This window comes from Nothobranchius furzeri, chromosome 16 (assembly GCF_043380555.1).
Source record: "Nothobranchius furzeri strain GRZ-AD chromosome 16, NfurGRZ-RIMD1, whole genome shotgun sequence".
In the NCBI taxonomy this organism is placed as follows: Eukaryota; Metazoa; Chordata; class Actinopteri; order Cyprinodontiformes; family Nothobranchiidae; genus Nothobranchius; species Nothobranchius furzeri.
Window position 1 is genome coordinate 50,139,978 of NC_091756.1, and position 19,319 is coordinate 50,159,296.

The 19,319-nt window shown below is 49.9% G+C and overlaps 1 protein-coding gene across 1 annotated transcript; it reads left to right on the forward strand.

Annotated features, from left to right (window-relative positions):
- Positions 1-1,737: 1,737 nt before the first annotated feature.
- snx11 (sorting nexin 11) lies at positions 1,738-19,077 on the forward strand. Its single transcript, XM_015962417.3, has 7 exons — positions 1,738-1,907; positions 9,461-9,500; positions 9,719-9,805; positions 13,142-13,242; positions 17,299-17,394; positions 17,475-17,696; positions 17,774-19,077. The coding sequence occupies exons 2-7, from the start codon at positions 9,477-9,479 to the stop codon at positions 18,933-18,935; spliced, it is 1,692 nt and encodes a 563-aa protein (XP_015817903.3). The 5' UTR covers positions 1,738-1,907; positions 9,461-9,476; the 3' UTR covers positions 18,936-19,077.
- The last annotated feature ends 242 nt before the right edge of the window (positions 19,078-19,319 follow it).

The following is a 19,319-nucleotide window of genomic DNA, read 5'->3' on the forward strand; positions in this document are numbered from 1 at the left end:
AAAGTGCTTTGGAGTCCTTACTCTGAAAGGTGCTATACATGCGGGTCAAATCAAAGCTTTATTTATAAAGCGCCTTCCGCAACCCTGTCAGGAAGCCCAAGGCGCTGAACATGGTACAGTACAAAGTTAAAGAAAGTGAATAAATCTGAAAATAAAAGCAATTCAAATTACAGATTACAAATTACAAAAAAGGTGAAACATTCTAGTAGAAGACAAATGTGTAAAACAAGGGAAAAAGTGAACCAATGAAAACTGTGAGATAAAATCAACATAAAAGAGGGCCAAATTCAAACATGTTCAGGAAACGCCAAGCGGAGGAGGTGGGTTTTTAGGCGACTCTTGAAGACTGGCAGAGATGAGGACAGCCTAACTGAGGGTGGCAACTGGTTCCATAGAGACGGTGCTAGTACTGAGAAAGCCCGTACCCCGCGAGTACGACACCTACAACGAGGGACAACGAGCAGGCCTTGGTCAGAGGAGTGCAGAGCGCGTGATGGGGAATGTCTGTTCAGGAGGGTGGCTAGATAGGGGGGAGCACCACCCTGGAAGAAATTAAAAACAAAGACGAGGAGTCTGAAGTGTGAACGATAGCAAACCGGAAGCCAGTGCAAGGAGGTCAGAACCAGACTGATGTGGTCCCGTTTCCTGGTCCCAGTCAGGAACCTGGCTGCGCTGTTCTGCACAACCTGTAGACGACGCAGTGATGACTGACACAACCCTGCATGTAGAGAGCTGCAGTAATCAAGCCTAGAAAGTTCAGGGTCATTTATCATTTATTACTAGGACCAAGCGGAAAGACCCCCCCCCCCCCCCCAACCCCCGTCCTCATGCCGGTTGTCCCCCCCCCCCCCCCCCCCCCACACACACAAAAGTCAAAACTACATCCAAGCTATCCAAGATAATTCCATTAATAAACCAGTTATTTATAAATAAACTTTTGTTTTTGTAAACTATTTTGCAGTTATTCCAAATAATACAGTTCTGTGGAGATACATTGCGTTTGTAAATCAGTGTCCGTGCCAAAAGAATCTGTTGATGGAAATGAGAGAGTGTAAGTGGTATTTTCAGAATGCTATCGTTACAAAGCAACAGGAAATTAAGGCCGCCTATTTGGAAAATACATGGCATGAAATGAAGTTCCAAATATATATGGGCTCTTGGTATTTTTAAATCCAATTTATTTTAAAGGTGTTGTTAAGAGCGCTAAAGTCAATAAAATGTAAGCCTCCTTTGTCATAGAAGTTTAAAGTAACAGATTTTCGTAAGTAATGAGTTTTATTTTTCCATTAAAAGTCTTATCATTTGTGAATTCGCTTACAGATTATTCTATTGACATGGAGGGTCCTGAGCAGGTCAACTGGGAGCCATACCTTCTGCCTTTGAAAGAGGAACTCTTCCTTTCAAAGATACGTCTCGTTGTAACCACTGGTTAAAAATCTTTTACGCTAAATCTGTAATATGATTAAAGTTTGCTCAGTTTTAATAATTTGAATTCCAAGAAATCCCTCACAGATATTCCATTGATTAAGTAGCCTAGCAATATTTAACTGGTAGGAGTTCACACATATACATGTTAAAGAAGAGTCCAAAAGCACGTGAGAAAGGCTGTATATAATCGAATACGTATATGTCTGTGGCCGCACCCGACCCCTGACAAACACCAATGGAGAGCCCTTTCAACTATTATATGACAACTTGGCTTGCTATATAGGCGCAACTGATTTCTATGCGCGATGACGTCACCCAGCAATGGTTGTTCTTGCGAAATTGAGAGAGGAGCTGGAAATAGGGCTCTGCCCCGGCATTCGGAGGAGTTTGTCCACTAAAACAATCACATTCGACGACCAGGACAACACTGGCAGCAGTCTGAGCAATAAACAATTGAAGCCAACGCACAATTCGTGAAAGTAAGTTGCTGTTTGGGGTTAGCTTTTAGCTACCTTGTTTACAACTTTCATTACCCAGGCCTGAACTAAACAACCCTTTAATGAGTTGTTCGCCTTATAACAGCACAGTTTACTGATGTGTCGCTGCTGTTTTATTTCATTTTGTGTGATTGTTAGTGCAACAAGAAACTCGTTAATTCAGACAAATAATTTAAATGTTTTACTGATTAAACTAGCATGTATAGTAGTAAAGAAAATGTAGTAAATTATAGACGACGTTTGTGTTTCCTGTTTTAATATCATTATGGTAAAAATGGTCTGCATTTGATATAGCGCCGTCTATAGTCCTACAACCCCCCAAGGCGCTTTACAACACAACAGTCATTCACCCACGCGCACACACTCACACCCTGGTGGTGATGAGCTACATTGTAGCCACATCTGACAGAGGTTGGTAAATATAAAGTAAGCATTTTTTTTAATCATTTTGATTGATTTTTGTTATTGAAAATGTCAAATATATCTGCTATTTGTAGTGTTCTTCTTTTTAAGTCTAACTGAAAGTCACCAGGTAACAGTATAAACTTGTAAACGTAAAGGAAGACATCTTACAATGAATTATATAAATGGAAACCGTGTTCCCTCGCCCGGACGTGGGTCACCGCCCGGGGCCCCCCTCTGGAGCCAGGCCTGGAGGTGGGGCACGTTGGCGAGCACCTGGTGGCCGGGCTTTCACCCATGGAGCCTAGTCGGGCACAGCCCGAAGAGGAAATGTGGGTCCCCCTTCCCATGGGCTCGCCACTCGTGGGAGGGGCCAAAGGGGTCAGGTGCAGTGTGTGACGGGTGGTAGTCGAGGGCAGGGACCTTGGCGGTCTGATCCTCTGCTACAGAAGCTGGCTCTTGGCACATGGAATGTCACCTCTCTGGTGGGGAAGGAGCCTGAGGTGGTGTGTGAGGTTGAGAGGTTCCGACTAGATATAGTCGGACTCACCTCAACGCATGGCTCTGGCTCTGGAACCGATTTCCTTGAGAGGGCTTGGACTTTCTACCACTCTGGAGTTGCTCCCACTGAGAGGTGCAGAGCAGGGGTGGGCGTACTAGTTGCCCCCCATCTTGGTGCCTGTACGTTGGGGTTTACCCCGGTGAATGAGAGGGTAGCCTCCATCCGCCTACGTGTGGGGGGACGGGTTCTGACTGTGGTCTGTGCTTATGCACCAAACTACAGTTCAGACTACCCACCCTTTTTGGAGACCTTGGAGGGGGTGCTAGAAAGCGCTCCTTCTGGTGACTCCCTCGTTCTGCTGGGAGACATTAACACTCACGTGGGCAACGGCAGTGAGACCTGGAGAGGTGTGGTTGGGAGGAACGGCCCCCCTGATTTGAATTCCAGTGGTGTTTTGTTATTGGACTTCTGTGCCAGTCATGGATTGTCCATAATGAACACCATGTTCAGACATAAAGGTGTCCATATGTGCTCTTGGCTCCAGGATATCTTAGGCCGCAGCTCGATGATCGACTTTGTTATTGTTTCATCTGACCTGCGGCCGCATGTCTTGGACACTCGGGTGAAGAGGGGCGGAGCTGTCAACTGACCACTACCTGGTGGTAAGTTGGCTCAGATGGTGGGGGAGGATGCCGGTCAGACCTGGCAGGCCCAAACGTATCGTGAGGGTCAGCTGGGAATGTCTGGCAGAGTCTTCTGTCAGAAGGAGCTTCAATTCCCACCTCCGACAGAACTTCCAAAATGTTCCGGGGGACATTGAATCTGAATGGACCCTTTTCCGTGCCTCCATTGCTGAGGTGGCCGACCGGAGCTGTGGTCGCAGGATCGTTGGTGCCTGTCGTGGTGGCAACCCCCGAACCCGCTGGTGGACACCGGCGGTTAGGGATGCTGTCAAGCTGAAGAAATAGTCCTATCAGGTCTTTTTGGCCTGTGGGACTCCAGAGGCAGCTGACGGGTACTGGCAGTCCAAGCGGAATGCGGCTCGGGTGGTCGCCAAGGCAAAAACCCGGGCATGGGAGGAGTTTGGTGAAACCATGGAGCAAGACTTCCGTACGTACGGCTTCAAGGAGATTCTGGTCCACCATCCGGCGCCTCAGTGGGGGAAAGCAGTGCGCTACCAACACTATCTATAGTGGGGACGGTGTGCTGCTGACCTCTATTCAGGACATTGTGGATCGGTGGGCAGAGTACTTCGAAGACCTCCTCAATCCCACCGACACGTCTTCCAGTGAGGAAGCAGAGTCTGGGGACTTTGAGTTGGCCTCTCAAATCTCTATTGCTGAGGTCACTGAGGTGGTTAAAAAACTCCTCTGTGGCAAGGCTCCGGGGGTGGATTGAGATCTGCCCGGAGTTTCTTAAGGCACTGGATGTTGTGGGGCTGTGTTGGCTGACGCAGCTCTGCAATGTTGCGTGGACATCGGGAGCAGTCCCACTGGACTGGCAGACCGGGGTGGTGGTTCCCTTATTTAAAAAGGGGGACTGCAGGGTGTGTTCCATCTACAGGGGGATCACACTCCTGAGCCTTCCTGGTGAGGTCTATTCAGGGGTTCTGGAGAGGAGGGTCCGTCAGATTGTTGAACCTCAGATTCAGAAGAAGTAATGTGGTTTTCGTCCTGGCCATGGAACACTGGACCAGCTCTATACCCTTAGGGGGATCCTGGAGGGTGCGTGGGAATTTGCCCAACCAGTCTACATGTGTTTTGTGGATTTGGAGAAGGCGTTTGACTGTCTCCTCCTTGAACCGTCACCTTATCGTGGTGGAGGAGTTTGAGTGCCCTAATGATCCTAGGAGCTATGTTGTCTGGGGCACTTAGTGCCCCTGGTAGGGTCTCCCATGACAAATTGGTCTTAGGTGAAGGGTGAGACAAAGAACGGTTCGAAGGATCTTTCATGGTGGTGAAAACGAAGAGTCGGAGTACCCGGCCTGGAGGGTTACCGGGGTCCCACCCTGGAGCCAGGCCTGGGGTTGGGGCCCGTGAGCGAGCGCCTGGTGGCCGGGCTTTCGCCCATGGGGCCCGGCCGGGCCCAGCCCGAACCGGATACATGGGCTCGTCCAACTGTGGACCCACCACCCGCAGGAGGAACATGAAGGGTCCGGTGCAATGTGAATCGGGTGGCAGACCAAGGCGGGAGCCTTGGCGGTCCAATCCCCGGACAAGGAAACTAGTTTTTGGGACATGGAACGTCACCTCGCTGGCGGGGAAGGAGCCGGAGCTTGTGGCAGAGGTTGAGCGGTACCGGCTAGATATAGTCGGACTCACCTCGACACATTGCATTGGCTCTGGAACCCGAGACCTGGAGAGGGGTTGGACACTCTACTTTGCTGGAGTTGCTCCGGGTGAGAGGCGGAGGGCTGGGGTTGGCTTTTTGTTAGCCCCGAGACTCTCTGCCTGTGTGTTGGGGTTTACCCCGGGGGACAAGAGGGTAGCTTCCTTGCGCCTTCGGGTCGGGGAACGGGTCCTGACTGTTGTTTGTGCTTATGGGCCAAATATCAGTTCAGAGTACCCACCCTTTTTGGAGTCCCTGGGACGAGTGCTAGATAGTGCTCCATCAGGGGACTCCATTGTCCTGCTGGGGGACTTCAATGCTCACGTGGGCAATGACAGCTTGACCTGGAGGGGTGTGATTGGGAGGAACGGCCCACCTGATCAGAACTCGAGCGGTGTTTTGTTATTGGACTTCTGTGCAAGCCGCAGTTTGGCCATAACGAACACCATGTTCGAACATAAGGATGCCCACCGGTACACTTGGTACCAGGGCAGCCTAGGTCACAGGTCGATGATAGATTTTGTAGTCGTATCATCTGACCTGCGACCGTATGTTTTGGACACCCGAGTGAAGAGAGGGGCGGAGCTGTCAACTGATCACCACCTGGTGGTGAGTTGGATCAGATGGCAAGGGAACATGCCGCGTAGACCTGGCAGACCCAAACGCATAGTGAGGGTCTGCTGGGAACGCCTGGCCGAAGAACCTGTCAAGACGGTCTTCAACTCCCACCTCCGGCAGAGCTTTGACCACGTCCCGAGAGCAGTGGGGGACATTGAGTCCGAGTGGGCCTTGTTCCACTCTGCGATTGTCGAGGCGGCTGTTGCTAGCTGTGGTCGTAAGGTGGCCGGTGCCAGTCGTGGTGGCAACCCCCGTACCCGCTGGTGGACACCAGAGGTTCGGGGAGCCGTCAGGCTGAAGAAGGAGGCCTACAGGGCGTGGCTGGTCTGTGGGTCTCCGGAGGCAGCAGACAGGTACCGGATAGCCAAGCGGGGTGCAGCAGTGGCAGTTGCCGAGGCAAAATCTCGGGCGTGGGAGGAGTTTGGTGAGGCCATGGAGAAAGACTATCGATCGGCTCCAAAGAGGTTCTGGCAAACTGTCCGGCGCCTCAGGAGAGGAAGGCAGCAACTCGCTCACACTGTTTACAGTGGGGATGGGGAGCTGCTGACGTCAACTGAGGCTATAGTCGGACGGTGGAAGGAATACTTTGAGGAGCTCCTCAATCCCACCAATGCGCATTCCGAGGAGGAACCAGAGCTGGGAGGCCTGGGGATGGACTGTCCGATCTCGGGGGCAGAAGTTGCTGAGGTAGTCAAACAACTACACAGCGGCGGAGCCACGGGGGCGGATGAGGTTCGTCCTGGGTATCTTAAGGCTATGGATGTTGTAGGGCTGTCATGGTTGACACGTCTCTACAACATTGCGTGGTCATCGGGGGCAGTTCCTAGGGAGTGGCAGACCGGGGTGGTGGTCCCCATCTTTAAGAAGGGTGACCTGAGGGTGTGTTCCAACTATAGGGGGATCACACTCCTCAGCCTCCCTGGAAAGGTCTACTCCAAGGTACTGGAGAGGAGGGTCCGATCGATAGTTGAATCTCAGATAGAGGAGGAGCAATGTGGTTTTCGTCCTGGCCGTGGAACTGTGGACCAGCTCTATACCCTTGCAAGGGTGATGGAGGGGGCATGGGAGTTTGCCCAACCAATCCACATGTGCTTTGTGGATTTGGAGAAGGCTTATGACCGTGTCCCCAGGGGCACCCTGTGGGGGACGCTCCAGGAGTATGGGGTGGGTGGCTTTCTGTTAAGGGCCATTCAGTCCCTTTACCAGAGGAGCGTGAGTTTGGTCCGCATAGCCGGTAGTAAGTCGGACCTGTTCCCAGTGAGGGTTGGACTCCGCCAGGGCTGCCCTTTGTCACCGGTTCTGTTCATCACTTTTATGGACAGAATTTCTAGACGCAGCCGTGGTGTGGAGTGTGTCGAGTTTGGTGGCAGGAGAATCTCGTCTCTGCTTTTTGCGGATGATGTGGTCCTCCTAGCTTCATCCAGCTCTGACCTTCAGCTCTTGCTGGGTAGGTTCGCGGCCGAATGTGAAGCGGCTGGGATGAGGATCAGCACCTCCAAATCTGAGACCATGGTGCTCGACCGGAAAAGGGTGGCTTGCCACCTCCGGGTCGGGGGAGAGGTCCTACCTCAAGTGGAGGAGTTTAAGTATCTCGGGGTCTTGTTCACGAGTGAGGGTAGGAGGGATCGGGAGATCGACAGGCGGATTGGTTCGGCGTCTGCAGTGATGCGGACGCTGACCCGATCTGTCGTGGGGAAGAGGGAGCTGAGCCAGAAAGCCAGGCTCTCGATTTACCAGTCGATCTACGTCCCAATCCTCACCTATGGTCATGAGCTTTGGGTAATGACCGAAAGAACGAGATCGCGGATACAAGCGGCCGAAATGAGTTTCCTCCGTAGGGTGGCCGGGCTCAGCCTTAGAGATAGGGTGAGGAGCTCGGACATTCGGGAGGGACTCGGAGTAGAACCGCTGCTCCTCCGGATCGAAAGGAGCCAGTTGAGGTGGTTTGGGCATCTGGTCAGGATGCCTCCTGGACGCCTCCCTGGGGAGGTGTTTCGGGCATGTCCTGCCGGCAGAAGGCCCCCGGGTCGACCCAGGACACGTTGGAGAAGTTACATCTCCAATCTGGTCCGGGAACGCCTTGGGGTCCTGCCGGAGGAGCTGGTGGACAAGGCCGGGGAGAGGACGGCCTGGAGCTCCCTAGTTGGGATGCTGCCCCCGCGACCCGGACCCGGATAAGCGGAGGAAGACGAGACGAGACGAGAGTTTGACTGTGTCCCTCGGGGGGCCCTGTGGGGATACTCCGGGAGTGTGGGGTACCAGGCCCTCTGATACGTGCTGTTAGGTCCCTGTATGACCGGTGTCAGAGCTTGGTCCGCATTGCCGGCAGTTAGTCAGGCTCATACCCAGTGAGAGTTGGACCCCACCAAGGCTGCCCTTTGTCACCGATTATGTTCATAACCTTTATGGACAGGATTTCTAGGTGCAGCCAAGGTGTGGAAAGCATCCGTTTTGGTGGCCTGAGGATCAGGTCTCTGCTTTTTGCAGATGATGTGGTCCTGTTGGCTTCATCAGAACGTGATCTTCAGCTTTCGCTGGAGCAGTTCACAGCCGAGTGTGAAGCAGCTGGGATGAGAATCAGCTCCTCTAAATCTGAGATCATGGTCTTGATTTGATAAAGGGTAGAATGCCTTCTCCAGGTCAGGGATGAGGTCCTGCCCCAATTGGAGGAGTTTAAGTATCTCGGGGTCTTGTTCACGAGTGAGGGAAAACTGGAGCGTGAGATCGATAGGGGGATTGGTGCTGCATCTGCAGTGATGCGGGCGTTGTACCGGTCTGTCGTGGTGAAAAGAGAGCTGAGTCAGAAGGCGAAGCTCTCGATTTACCGGTCGATCTACGTTCCTACCCTCACCTATGGTCACGAGCTTTGGGTAGTGACCGATAGAACGAGATTGCGGATACAAGCGGCCGAAATGAGTTTTCTCCAAAGAGTGGCTGGACTCTCCCTTAGAGATAGGGTGAGAAGTTTGGTCATTTGGGAGGGGCTCGGAGTAGACCCGCTGCTCCTCCACATCGAGAGGAGCCAGTTGAGGTAGCTCGGGCATCTGGTCAGGATGCCTCCTGGACACCTCCCTGGTGAGGTTTTCCAGGCACGTCCAACCGGGAGGAGACGTAAAGGTAGACCCAGGACACGGTGGAGGGACTATGTCTCTCACCTGGCCAGGGAACGCCTTGGGATTCCCCCAGAGGAGCTGGCCCAAGTGGCTGGGTAGAGGGAAGTCTGTGCTTCTCGCCTTAGGCTACTGCCCCCGCGACCCGACTCCGGATAAGCGGATGAAAATGGATGGATGGATGGATGGATGGGATGGCAATGCCTTACTCTCACGTTACACAGACCAATGCTTGAATTGTTTTCAGTTGAGAACAAACTGAAAACTAAGTAAATAATGAAAGTGAATCCTCAGGAGGAGTTGCTGAGAGCAGTTAGAAGAAAATCTGATTCACCAGTCTGAGGAATTATCTTTGAAAGGATTTCACAGCAGTCAAACTGAATACTATGTTAAGAAGAGTTTTATAGAAAAGTTGAATGATAAAGGGGAAAAATAAGGATGACTGATGTCATTTTAGCTTTTCTTTTATGGGATGATTCATCAGTTCATGGCATATAAGAAAAGACACCCAACTTTCAGTGCGTTTGATCAAGTTTATTTATGCGTCTCATTAGTGATTTGTCTTCTGGTTGCAGTGCAGCTCTCGGTAGGATGACCAGGAATCACGTAGATGATGTGAGTAACTTTCTTCCCTCTTTTAATATCTGGATGTGGATGATTAGCACAAGTTCTCATTTTGTCATCACAAACTCCGCTTTAGCTACACTTCTGCTAAAGAACGATAATACTCTTTGAGGTGTTAAGTGTGAAGAATTAGAGGAACTAATTTTTTTTTTTGCCAGAGGCATGTGTTAGAACATGTGAAACTTAATTATTACGTCTGTTTTTTATAGGAGTTTGTTGCAGTGCGTGTTCAAGATCCCCGCGTTCAGAACGAGGGTTCCTGGAATTCATACGTGGACTACAAGTTATTCCTACATGTGAGTTTTCACACAGGAATCATAATTAATAAAAGCACAGCTTTTCAGAAGTATACATGAACATTGTCAAACAGCAGGAATCAAGAAAAGGGATTTTTGATATTCGTGGGAACTATAATAATAAATGATAAAGGGATATTTTGAAGTATTTTTGTGTAAAAGTCATAAATACTATTTTACTGACTGTAGAAATCTTTTTGAATAGCCTGTTTTTGGAGAATTAGAATTTACATTCTTTAGGACTGATAAGTTAACGGCTAGACCTACTGCAGCCCAAAATGTATTGCTGCTAACTTAAAGTGACATCAAAGCTTCTAAATGTCACAGCAGTTCGTGTGAACAATGTTCTATAAACCTTCGTTTTTCAGAACATCCGGACCCATGAATGCACCAGAGGTGCTGCATTTAGCTGCTGCTGCTATTTATAAATATATGAATTCCTAAATAACCAAGTATTTAATGTGCATAACTGTGTCAAGTAAAACTGATGACAGTTTCAAGGTTCAGAAGATTGGATCTGTTTGAAAATGGCAGCGATTCATCTTTGGTCTCAGCTGTGTTTGGACTAGCTGTTAGCTTATCAGTAAGTAATATTTATAAATAACTCTGCATAGGAAAAACAAACACATGGGACTGAGATTACTTTCATTCAAACAACTAAAAGGTGGTTACAATAATCTAAACAAGATTAGATGAAGGACAAATGATTATTTGCAATTAAGATTTAGACACTAAGGTTAGAAGTTTACAGATTAGCTAAAAAAAGAACGGTTTCTGATTAGCTGTCGAGAGTGTGGCTCTATGCCATTGGTGCCCGGTCCTGGTCCTGGAGAGCCAGTATCCAGCACATTTTAGTTTTAACTCTGTTTCAACACACCTGATTTCAGTCAGCTGGGGCCTCATTTATCAAGCTTCCTTACGCACAAAACAGGGTTGGAAAACTGCGTAAGCAACTTTCCAGGCAAACTTTGGGATTTATGAAAGAAAACTTAGCGGAAAAATGTGCGCAACTTTAAGTTGACTAAGGACCTGGCTTACGCACATTTTCGACATGGAGAGCACCTGCAGTGCTGCTGCTGAGGATAAAATTATGAAATCCTGCAGCATTATCACTTGTACTGCTTCGTTTTCACACAGAACAAGACCTCCCACACGCACACACATGCGCGCGCACACAGTCTGAAGCACAGAATACAGAATGCAGAATATCAGCAGGGGAACGGATTGAGACAGAATGTCATGCGTCTGTGACAGTGTGTGTGTCCTGTCACTGTGACCCGATAGATCATGCGCCCTGGCCACTTGTACAGGGGAGATCTCTGTTTGGCTGACTGGTTAGCGCATGTGACTTTCACCCGGGAGTCTGGGGATCGAATCCCGATTGGACTTTTTTTTTTTATACCCGCCACAGATCTCTCTGAAGAATTCACAGCATTGACGGCTTCAGCAACGCTGTGCCACTTCGTGGATTTTCTCTTATTTGTTTTGCAAAAGTACTTCCTTTCATTTCTCCACCTCACCCACAGGTACCTCAACTTCTGCTTCTGTGAAATTGCGCTTCCTTGATCTGCCTTAATCTACGATCGCCATGTCATTGGCGGAGCGCTGCAACAGCCGGCTTATGTATATGCATGAGATCCACAAGGCACTTTGCATTGACAATTTATGGCAGTAAGTGGGCGTGGTGAAGGCGGGATGTGACTAAAATGCAGCTGAGAAACATTCTCGTTAGTCTCCGATTTATGAAGCGGAGATTGCGTGCAGCTGTGCGTACTCCATGTTTGATAGATCACAAACCTACTTGGCATAAGTACATTTTTTTTGCTGAGCTTAGGTACGGTTTTAGTAAGGGGTCTATGCCGTGTTTGATAAATGAGACCCCAGGTGATTAACAGGCTTCTGTAGAGCCTGATGAGCTGCTGCACAGGCGATTTAACCACTGAATCAAGTTTGTTGGAGTAGAGAAACCACTAAAACATGCTGGATACCGGCCCGCCAGGGCCAGGATTGGGCACCCCTGCTGTCCTGTATGACAAAAACTCCCATTCTCGTTAAGCTATCTACAGTAGGTATGATAATAAGTATTTATAACTTTTACACCAAACGCACTTGAGAAAGGTCAGTTTCCTTTTAACCATTAAAGGGCCTGCGCAAAACAGAAGTGCTGAAATCTTGTAATACACTTTTAACAAACTGTACCAAGTTAACAAAGATCAACTTGATTCTACACAAAGGTTGTTCCTCAGAATATAAATGTAGCAAGATAATCATTCCTAGAAGAGTTTAACCTGTGTTTTGGGTGAATCCAGACAGGACACAGCTTCAGACTCCACATCTACAATTTGTCTGGACAGGCGTGTGTGTTGTCATGGCAGCAGCTGGTGTTGAGCAGTCGTCAGCATTAAGGTTGCGTGCAGACTCGTGTGTCGTGTGGGTGCTGACTCATGAAAGTGACTGGGATCAAGTGACTTCATGCAATCTTTAACGGATTTGCTTGTGCAGACATGTTGGATCTGCTGCTTTCTGGTCAGAATAAGGAACGCTCTACTTTTATCTGCTCAAAAACCTACTAATATGTTATCTTCTTTATAGCATTACAACAACAAGGCAAAAGGGACTTTTACAGGATGTTGCCCATGTTAACGTGTCTCATTTCCTCCTAACAACAGCCTAGCTTAATTCAGATTACTGCTGTACAGGCTTCAGATTCTCAAATTAAAGCAGAAATGTGCAAAAAAAAAATTCAACAAATTCTCTTCTAAAATAATGTTGTCATCTAATTGATTATTTGTCATTGTAGCTTTGTCAGTGAAAGGACATTTTACCCTTCGGTGCTGTGGTTTTACCCCTCTCTCCATTACTAGCATGACTTTAACATGAATCAGTAGTGGCATTCTGCAGCAGCAGCCCATGATGCTAACACTTTAGTATCACATGTGAGTGGAACAAATCTGGCATGTGATAATTGCTCCTGTGTTGACCACAAGATCAGTGACAGATTGAGCAGCTGGATTATGCGTCATTTACATCTCAGCACTACATGAAATGAGTTTATAATCTGTAAACAGGAAGAACGAGGGTCCCGTTACTTCCCGTCTGACTCAACTTCAAACCCAAATCCTGGAGTTTAGTTTTGTCTTTAAAACAGCAAAATAATAAATGAAACTTTTGTTTGTTTGTTTTTTTATTTCCTGCAGCAAAACTTTTAGATCACATGAATTTAAGAGTTATTTGTGACAGAGATGACCTTTCAGATTAACTGATAAGGACAATCACCAGTTTGATGCGTTGATGATGTTTAAATGGTCCTTTTATTGTTTCTGTGTTTGTCCTCAGACCAACAGCAGAGCCTTCACAGCTAAGACGTCATGCGTGCGCCGGCGCTACAGCGAGTTTGTGTGGCTCAAGAAGAAGCTGCAGAAGAATGCAGGCCTGGTGTAAGTCAGATCGTCCTCTTCTCATTTCTTTGCTAAAATTAATGAACTAAAATCTAGTTGTTGTTCATAAATGACCAAAAACAAACAGGATGTTAAATATCATGACAGAAATGTTTATTTCTGCTAATTTACCTTCACATAGGAGCCTTTGACTGAACAGGGAGACGTTCTAAATCACCCGTTGAACAGTTTTCTGTCCACTTTGTTTCTAGTTCTTCCATAAAGCTCCATTAAAGGTTTTTTATGCCTTAATTACATCTGGACAAGACTTGTATGTGGGTGGATCTGCCGTTGTCTACAGGTCATCCAGAATGCCAACGTTTGCTGTTGGACTCCAGTTTGTTTCCACCTCTCTGTTCTTATTTCTGAGTTTTCTTAGTTTTACATTTTTTAAACATCAACCAGTGAGCTTCTGTTGCTGTGTGTCTAAGATCTAAACTAACACACAAAGGCGATCAAGCTTTTAGGGTAAATCTCAGCTTAGGGCTCTAGGAGTGCAACCCTGCTCCTGTTATCTCTAGAGGGTATTTCATTGTGTTTGAGTTGTTCTCTTATATCTCATCCTCTTGCTGTTTGACATAACTGCCCAGAACGAGCTTCTGTAATTCAGATGCTTATAAAATCAGCATGTTGTAGCAGTCATGATAGAGATTTACCTTCTCTTCTTCGTCTTCGTCTTCCTCCGCTTATCCGGGTCCGGGTCGCGGGGGCAGCATCCCAATTAGGGAGCTCCAGGCCGTCCTCTCCCCGGCCTTGTCCACCAGCTCCTCCGGCAGGACCCCAAGGCGTTCCCGGACCAGATTGGAGATGTAACCTCTCCAACGTGTCCTGGGTCGACCCGGGGGCCTTCTGCCGGCAGGACATGCCCGAAACACCTCCCCGGGGAGGCGTCCAGGAGGCATCCTGACCAGATGCCCAAACCACCTCAACTGGCTCCTTTCGATCCGGAGGAGCAGCGGTTCTACTCCGAGTCCCTCCCGAATGTCCGAGCTCCTCACCCTATCTCTAAGGCTGAGCCCGGCCACCCTACGGAGGAAACTCATTTCGGCCGCTTGTATCCGCGATCTCGTTCTTTCGGTCATTACCCAAAGCTCATGACCATAGGTGAGGATTGGGACGTAGATCGACCGGTAAATCGAGAGCCTGGCTTTCTGGCTCAGCTCCCTCTTCCCCACGACAGATCGGCTCAGCGTCCGCATCACTGCAGACGCCGAACCAATCCGCCTGTCGATCTCCCGATCCCTCCTACCCTCACTCGTGAACAAGACCCCGAGATACTTAAACTCCTCCACTTGAGGTAGGACCTCTCCCTCGACCCGGAGGTGGCAAGCCACCCTTTTCCGGTCGAGAACCATGGTCTCAGATTTGGAGGTGCTGATCCTCATCCCAGCCGCTTCACATTCGGCCGCGAACCTACCCAGCAAGAGCTGAAGGTCAGAGCTGGATGAAGCTAGGAGGACCACATCATCCGCAAAAAGCAGAGACGAGATTCTCCTGCCACCAAACTCGACACACTCCACACCACGGCTGCGTCTAGAAATTCTGTCCATAAAAGTGATGAACAGAACCGGTGACAAAGGGCAGCCCTGGCGGAGTCCAACCCTCACTGGGAACAGGTCTGACTTACTACCGGCTATGCGGACCAAACTCACGCTCCTCTGGTAAAGGGACTGAATGGCCCTTAACAGAAAGCCACCCACCCCATACTCCTGGAGCGTCCCCCACAGGGTGCCCCTGGGGACACGGTCATAAGCCTTCTCCAAATCCACAAAGCACATGTGGATTGGTTGGGCAAACTCCCATGCCCCCTCCATCACCCTTGCAAGGGTATAGAGCTGGTCCACAGTTCCACGGCCAGGACGAAAACCACATTGCTCCTCCTCTATCTGAGATTCAACTATCGATCGGACCCTCCTCTCCAGTACCTTGGCGTAGACCTTTCCAGGGAGGCTGAGGAGTGTGATCCCCTATAGTTGGAACACACCCTCAGGTCACCCTTCTTAAAGATGGGGACCACCACCCCGGTCTGCCACTCCCTAGGAACTGCCCCCGATGACCACGCAATGTTGTAGAGACGTGTCAACCATGACAGCCCTACAACATCCATAGCCTTGAGAAACCCAGGACGAACCTCATCCGCCCCCGGGGCTCCGCCGCTGTGTAGTTGTTTGACTACCTCAGCAACTTCTGCCCCCGAGATCGGACAGTCCATCCCCAGGCCTCCCAGCTCTGGTTCCTCCTCGGAATGTGCATTGGTGGGATTGAGGAGCTCCTCAAAGTATTCCTTCCACCGTCCGACTATAGCCTCAGTTGACGTCAGCAGCTCCCCATCCCCACTGTAAACAGTGTGAGCGAGTTGCTGCCTTCCTCTCCTGAGGCGCCGGACAGTTTGCCAGAACCTCTTTGGAGCCGATCGATAGTCTTTCTCCATGGCCTCACCAAACTCCTCCCACGCCCGAGATTTTGCCTCGGCAACTGCCACTGCTGCACCCCGCTTGGCTATCCGGTACCTGTCTGCTGCCTCCGGAGACCCACAGACCAGCCACGCCCTGTAGGCCTCCTTCTTCAGCCTGACGGCTCCCCGAACCTCTGGTGTCCACCAGCGGGTACGGGGGTTGCCACCACGACTGGCACCGGCCACCTTACGACCACAGCTAGCAACAGCCGCCTCGACAATCGCAGAGTGGAACAAGGCCCACTCGGACTCAATGTCCCCCACTGCTCTCGGGACGTGGTCAAAGCTCTGCCGGAGGTGGGAGTTGAAGACCATCTTGACAGGTTCTTCTGCCAGGCGTTCCCAGCAGACCCTCACTATGCGTTTGGGTCTGCCAGGTCTACGCGGCATGTTCCCTTGCCATCTGATCCAACTCACCACCAGTTGGTGATCAGTTGACAGCTCCGCCTCTCTCTTCACTCGGGTGTCCAAAACATACGGCCGCAGGTCAGATGATACGACTACAAAATCTATCATCGACCTGTGACCTAGGCTGCCCTGGTACCAAGTGTACCGGTGGGCATCCTTATGTTCGAACATGGTGTTCGTTATGGCCAAACTGCGGCTTGCACAGAAGTCCAATAACAAAACACCGCTCGAGTTCAGATTAGGTGGGCCGTTCCTCCCAATCACACCCCTCCAGGTCAAGCTGTCATTGCCCACGTGAGCATTGAAGTCCCCCAGCAGGACAATGGAGTCCCCTGATGGAGCACTATCTAGCACTCGTCCCAGGGACTCCAAAAAGGGTGGGTACTCTGAACTGATATTTGGCCCATAAGCACAAACAACAGTCAGGACCCGTTCCCCGACCCGAAAGCGCAAGGAAGCTACCCTCTTGTCCCCCGGGGTAAACCCCAACACACAGGCAGAGAGTCTCGGGGCTAACAAAAAGCCAACCCCAGCCCTCCGCCTCTCACCCGGAGCAACTCCAGCAAAGTAGAGTGTCCAACCCCTCTCCAGGTCTCGGGTTCCAGAGCCAATGCAATGTGTCGAGGTGAGTCCGACTATATCTAGCCGGTACTGCTCCACCTCTGCCACAAGCTCCGGCTCCTTCCCCGCCAGCGAGGTGACGTTCCATGTCCCAAAAACTAGTTTTCTTGTCCGGGGATTGGACCGCCAAGGCTCCCGCCTTGGTCTGCCACCCGATTCGCATTGCACCGGACCCTTCATGTTCCTCCTGCGGGTGGTGGGTCCACAGTTGGACGAGCCCATGTATCTGGTTCGGGCTGGGCCCGGCCGGGCCCCATGGGCGAAAGCCCGGCCACCAGGCGCTCGCTCACGGGCCCCAACCCCAGGCCTGGCTCCAGGGTGGGACCCCGGTAACCCTCCGGGCCGGGTACTCCGACTCTTCGTTTTAACTGCCATGAAAGATCCTTCGAACTGTTCTTTGTCTCACCCTTCACCTAAGACCAATTTGTCATGGGAGACCCTACCAGGGGCACCAAGTGCCCCAGACAACATAGCTCCTAGGATCATTAGGGCACTCAAACTCCACCACCACGATAAGGTGACGGTTCAAGGAGGAGATTTACCTAAATATTAAAAATGAGTTCTTGTCCTAGTCCTGTTCCGGACCTTCCAGGAAAATCTTTCTTCTACTTCAGCAATGAGGACTTTCTGGAGAGGAGGAGGAAAGGACTTCAGGCCTTCTTAAACAAGTCAGTTTACCGTCTAATGAAAGTTTATCATCTGCTGCTGTGAAGAGTCTCTACCCCCAACATCTTTGTTATGGTTGCAGCGTGGTGCACATGACTGTATGTCTGTCAGACAGCCAGCTCCACCTCTTCCTGCAGACGCAACTGCCCATCAGTCACATCCAGGACTGCGTCCAGGGCCTCACTCCCTACTCTGTGACGGACGCCATCCTCACCTACGCCTCATCCAATCGGGGACTAGCTCAGGCTCAGGAGGACTCCATCAGGGAGCACAGTTTGACCATTTCTTACGAGTCAATGGAAAGGTATGAAAGAGGAACACTGGTTAAATGTGTAATTTCTGCACTTTGTGTAACCTTTTTTCTCCGCTAATGCTCTACAGTCCAGCTCCCCATCAGCCTAATGCCCCCTCCAACTTTAAATCACTCCCATGTGGCGACTCGGATGCTCTGGAAGATATTCTGGAGCTCAGTGAGCAAGACTTGGATGAAACGCTGCTCAAGCAGAATCCCTCAGTAACCATCTCCCAGAGAAGTGACCATTTGGAGGCTGTTGTCGAGGACTGTGACCCCACACAGGCCACCTTTTACCTGGGGGAGACCTCGGATGATTCTGGGAGTCTCAGCTCCACGGAGCAGACGGAACGGAGGAGCTGCCAGATTCAGACTCCGGTGGAGGTCCATTCCCCCATGGGGACAGATGGTGGAGTGGACAGCATGTTTGAGGAGGAGAGCGTTACCATAAACACAGAAGAAAACACAGAGGATCACTTGGACTCCAAAGAAAACGAGGATATAGAAAAATCTGAGACAGGAATTTTTGTAAATTCAGAAGAGATTTTAGGTTTGAAGGTTGCTGATGAAGAGCAGGAAGTTACAAGATTAGAAGATGTCTGCTGTGAAAATCCCTCTCAGGTTCCCAAAAGCCATGTGGTTGATGTCAAACCAGTAAGAGACTTGGAAAAGAAAAAGAGTCCTGAACCAGGCAGAGAAGAGGAAACTCTCCTTCAGTCCGAACACCACGAGGAGACTCAGATTATGAACGGAGCACCAGAGGTGGACACCGATGACTCGGCATTAAAACTTCACCAGGAGGAAGTTGGACACAAAGAGGACAGCTGTGATGAAGACAGCTGTTCACTGCTGTCTTCTAATGAGAGCATTGTGAAGTGTAGCGAGGAGGAAAAGGAGGACTTGATGCTCATCAGGTCGTCTCCTGAGGATGTCCAAAACTGGTCTGAAGTGGACGTCTCCACTAGGGACATTCTGGACCTGCATGTGAATGGGTGTCTTGAGGAAAAAGAGGACATTTCTGGTCAGGAGGATGAACATCAGCAATATGTGACCAACCTGAGTGAATTGAGTCAGTCTCCAGAGCTTAAGGCAGCTGTTGCCGTTGGAGATTTGAATGAAAACAGTGACTTCAGCATCTTAGGGTCCAGCTGTCAGTCAGGAGGAGGTGATGGTAAATGCACACAGCAGGACATCCTGTCCTCGTCTTCTCTGGATGGGTCAGGGGAGAGTCTGGGACTGGAAGTGCATTAGAGAGACTAGTGGACTGTCCTCCAGATCACTTCAGTTACGGCGGTCTTCCACCAAAGACACATGAAGTCACGTACTGAGAGAGGTGTTCTGTTATCAAAAACTCTTAACATAATAAATACCGTGCGCTAAAGACACAAGCTTATTTAAATTTGACTCCTGGTGGTTTGATTTTCGATGATTCTTCATGTTGAATCTCTGAGCCTGCAGAGGGCACTAAAAGGTCACGGAAGGCCAATTTACACCAAGTTCAGATGTTTTTTATCAGCCTAGAGGGTGGGTTGTTAAATGTGAGGAGAATAGAACACTGGATGTTTTATTCCATGACAAATGCATCTGATAGACCTTTCTGCTGTGATGATGCAGCTTCAGGAGGTAAACCAGCCT

Coding starts and splice junctions, on each gene's coding strand:
- snx11 (XM_015962417.3), top strand. CDS start 9,477: ATGACCAGGAATCACGTAGATGAT. Junction 9,806..13,141: donor ACTACAAGTTATTCCTACAT/GTGAGTTTTCAC, acceptor GTTTGTCCTCAG/ACCAACAGCAGAGCCTTCAC. Junction 17,697..17,773: donor TCTTACGAGTCAATGGAAAG/GTATGAAAGAGG, acceptor AATGCTCTACAG/TCCAGCTCCCCATCAGCCTA.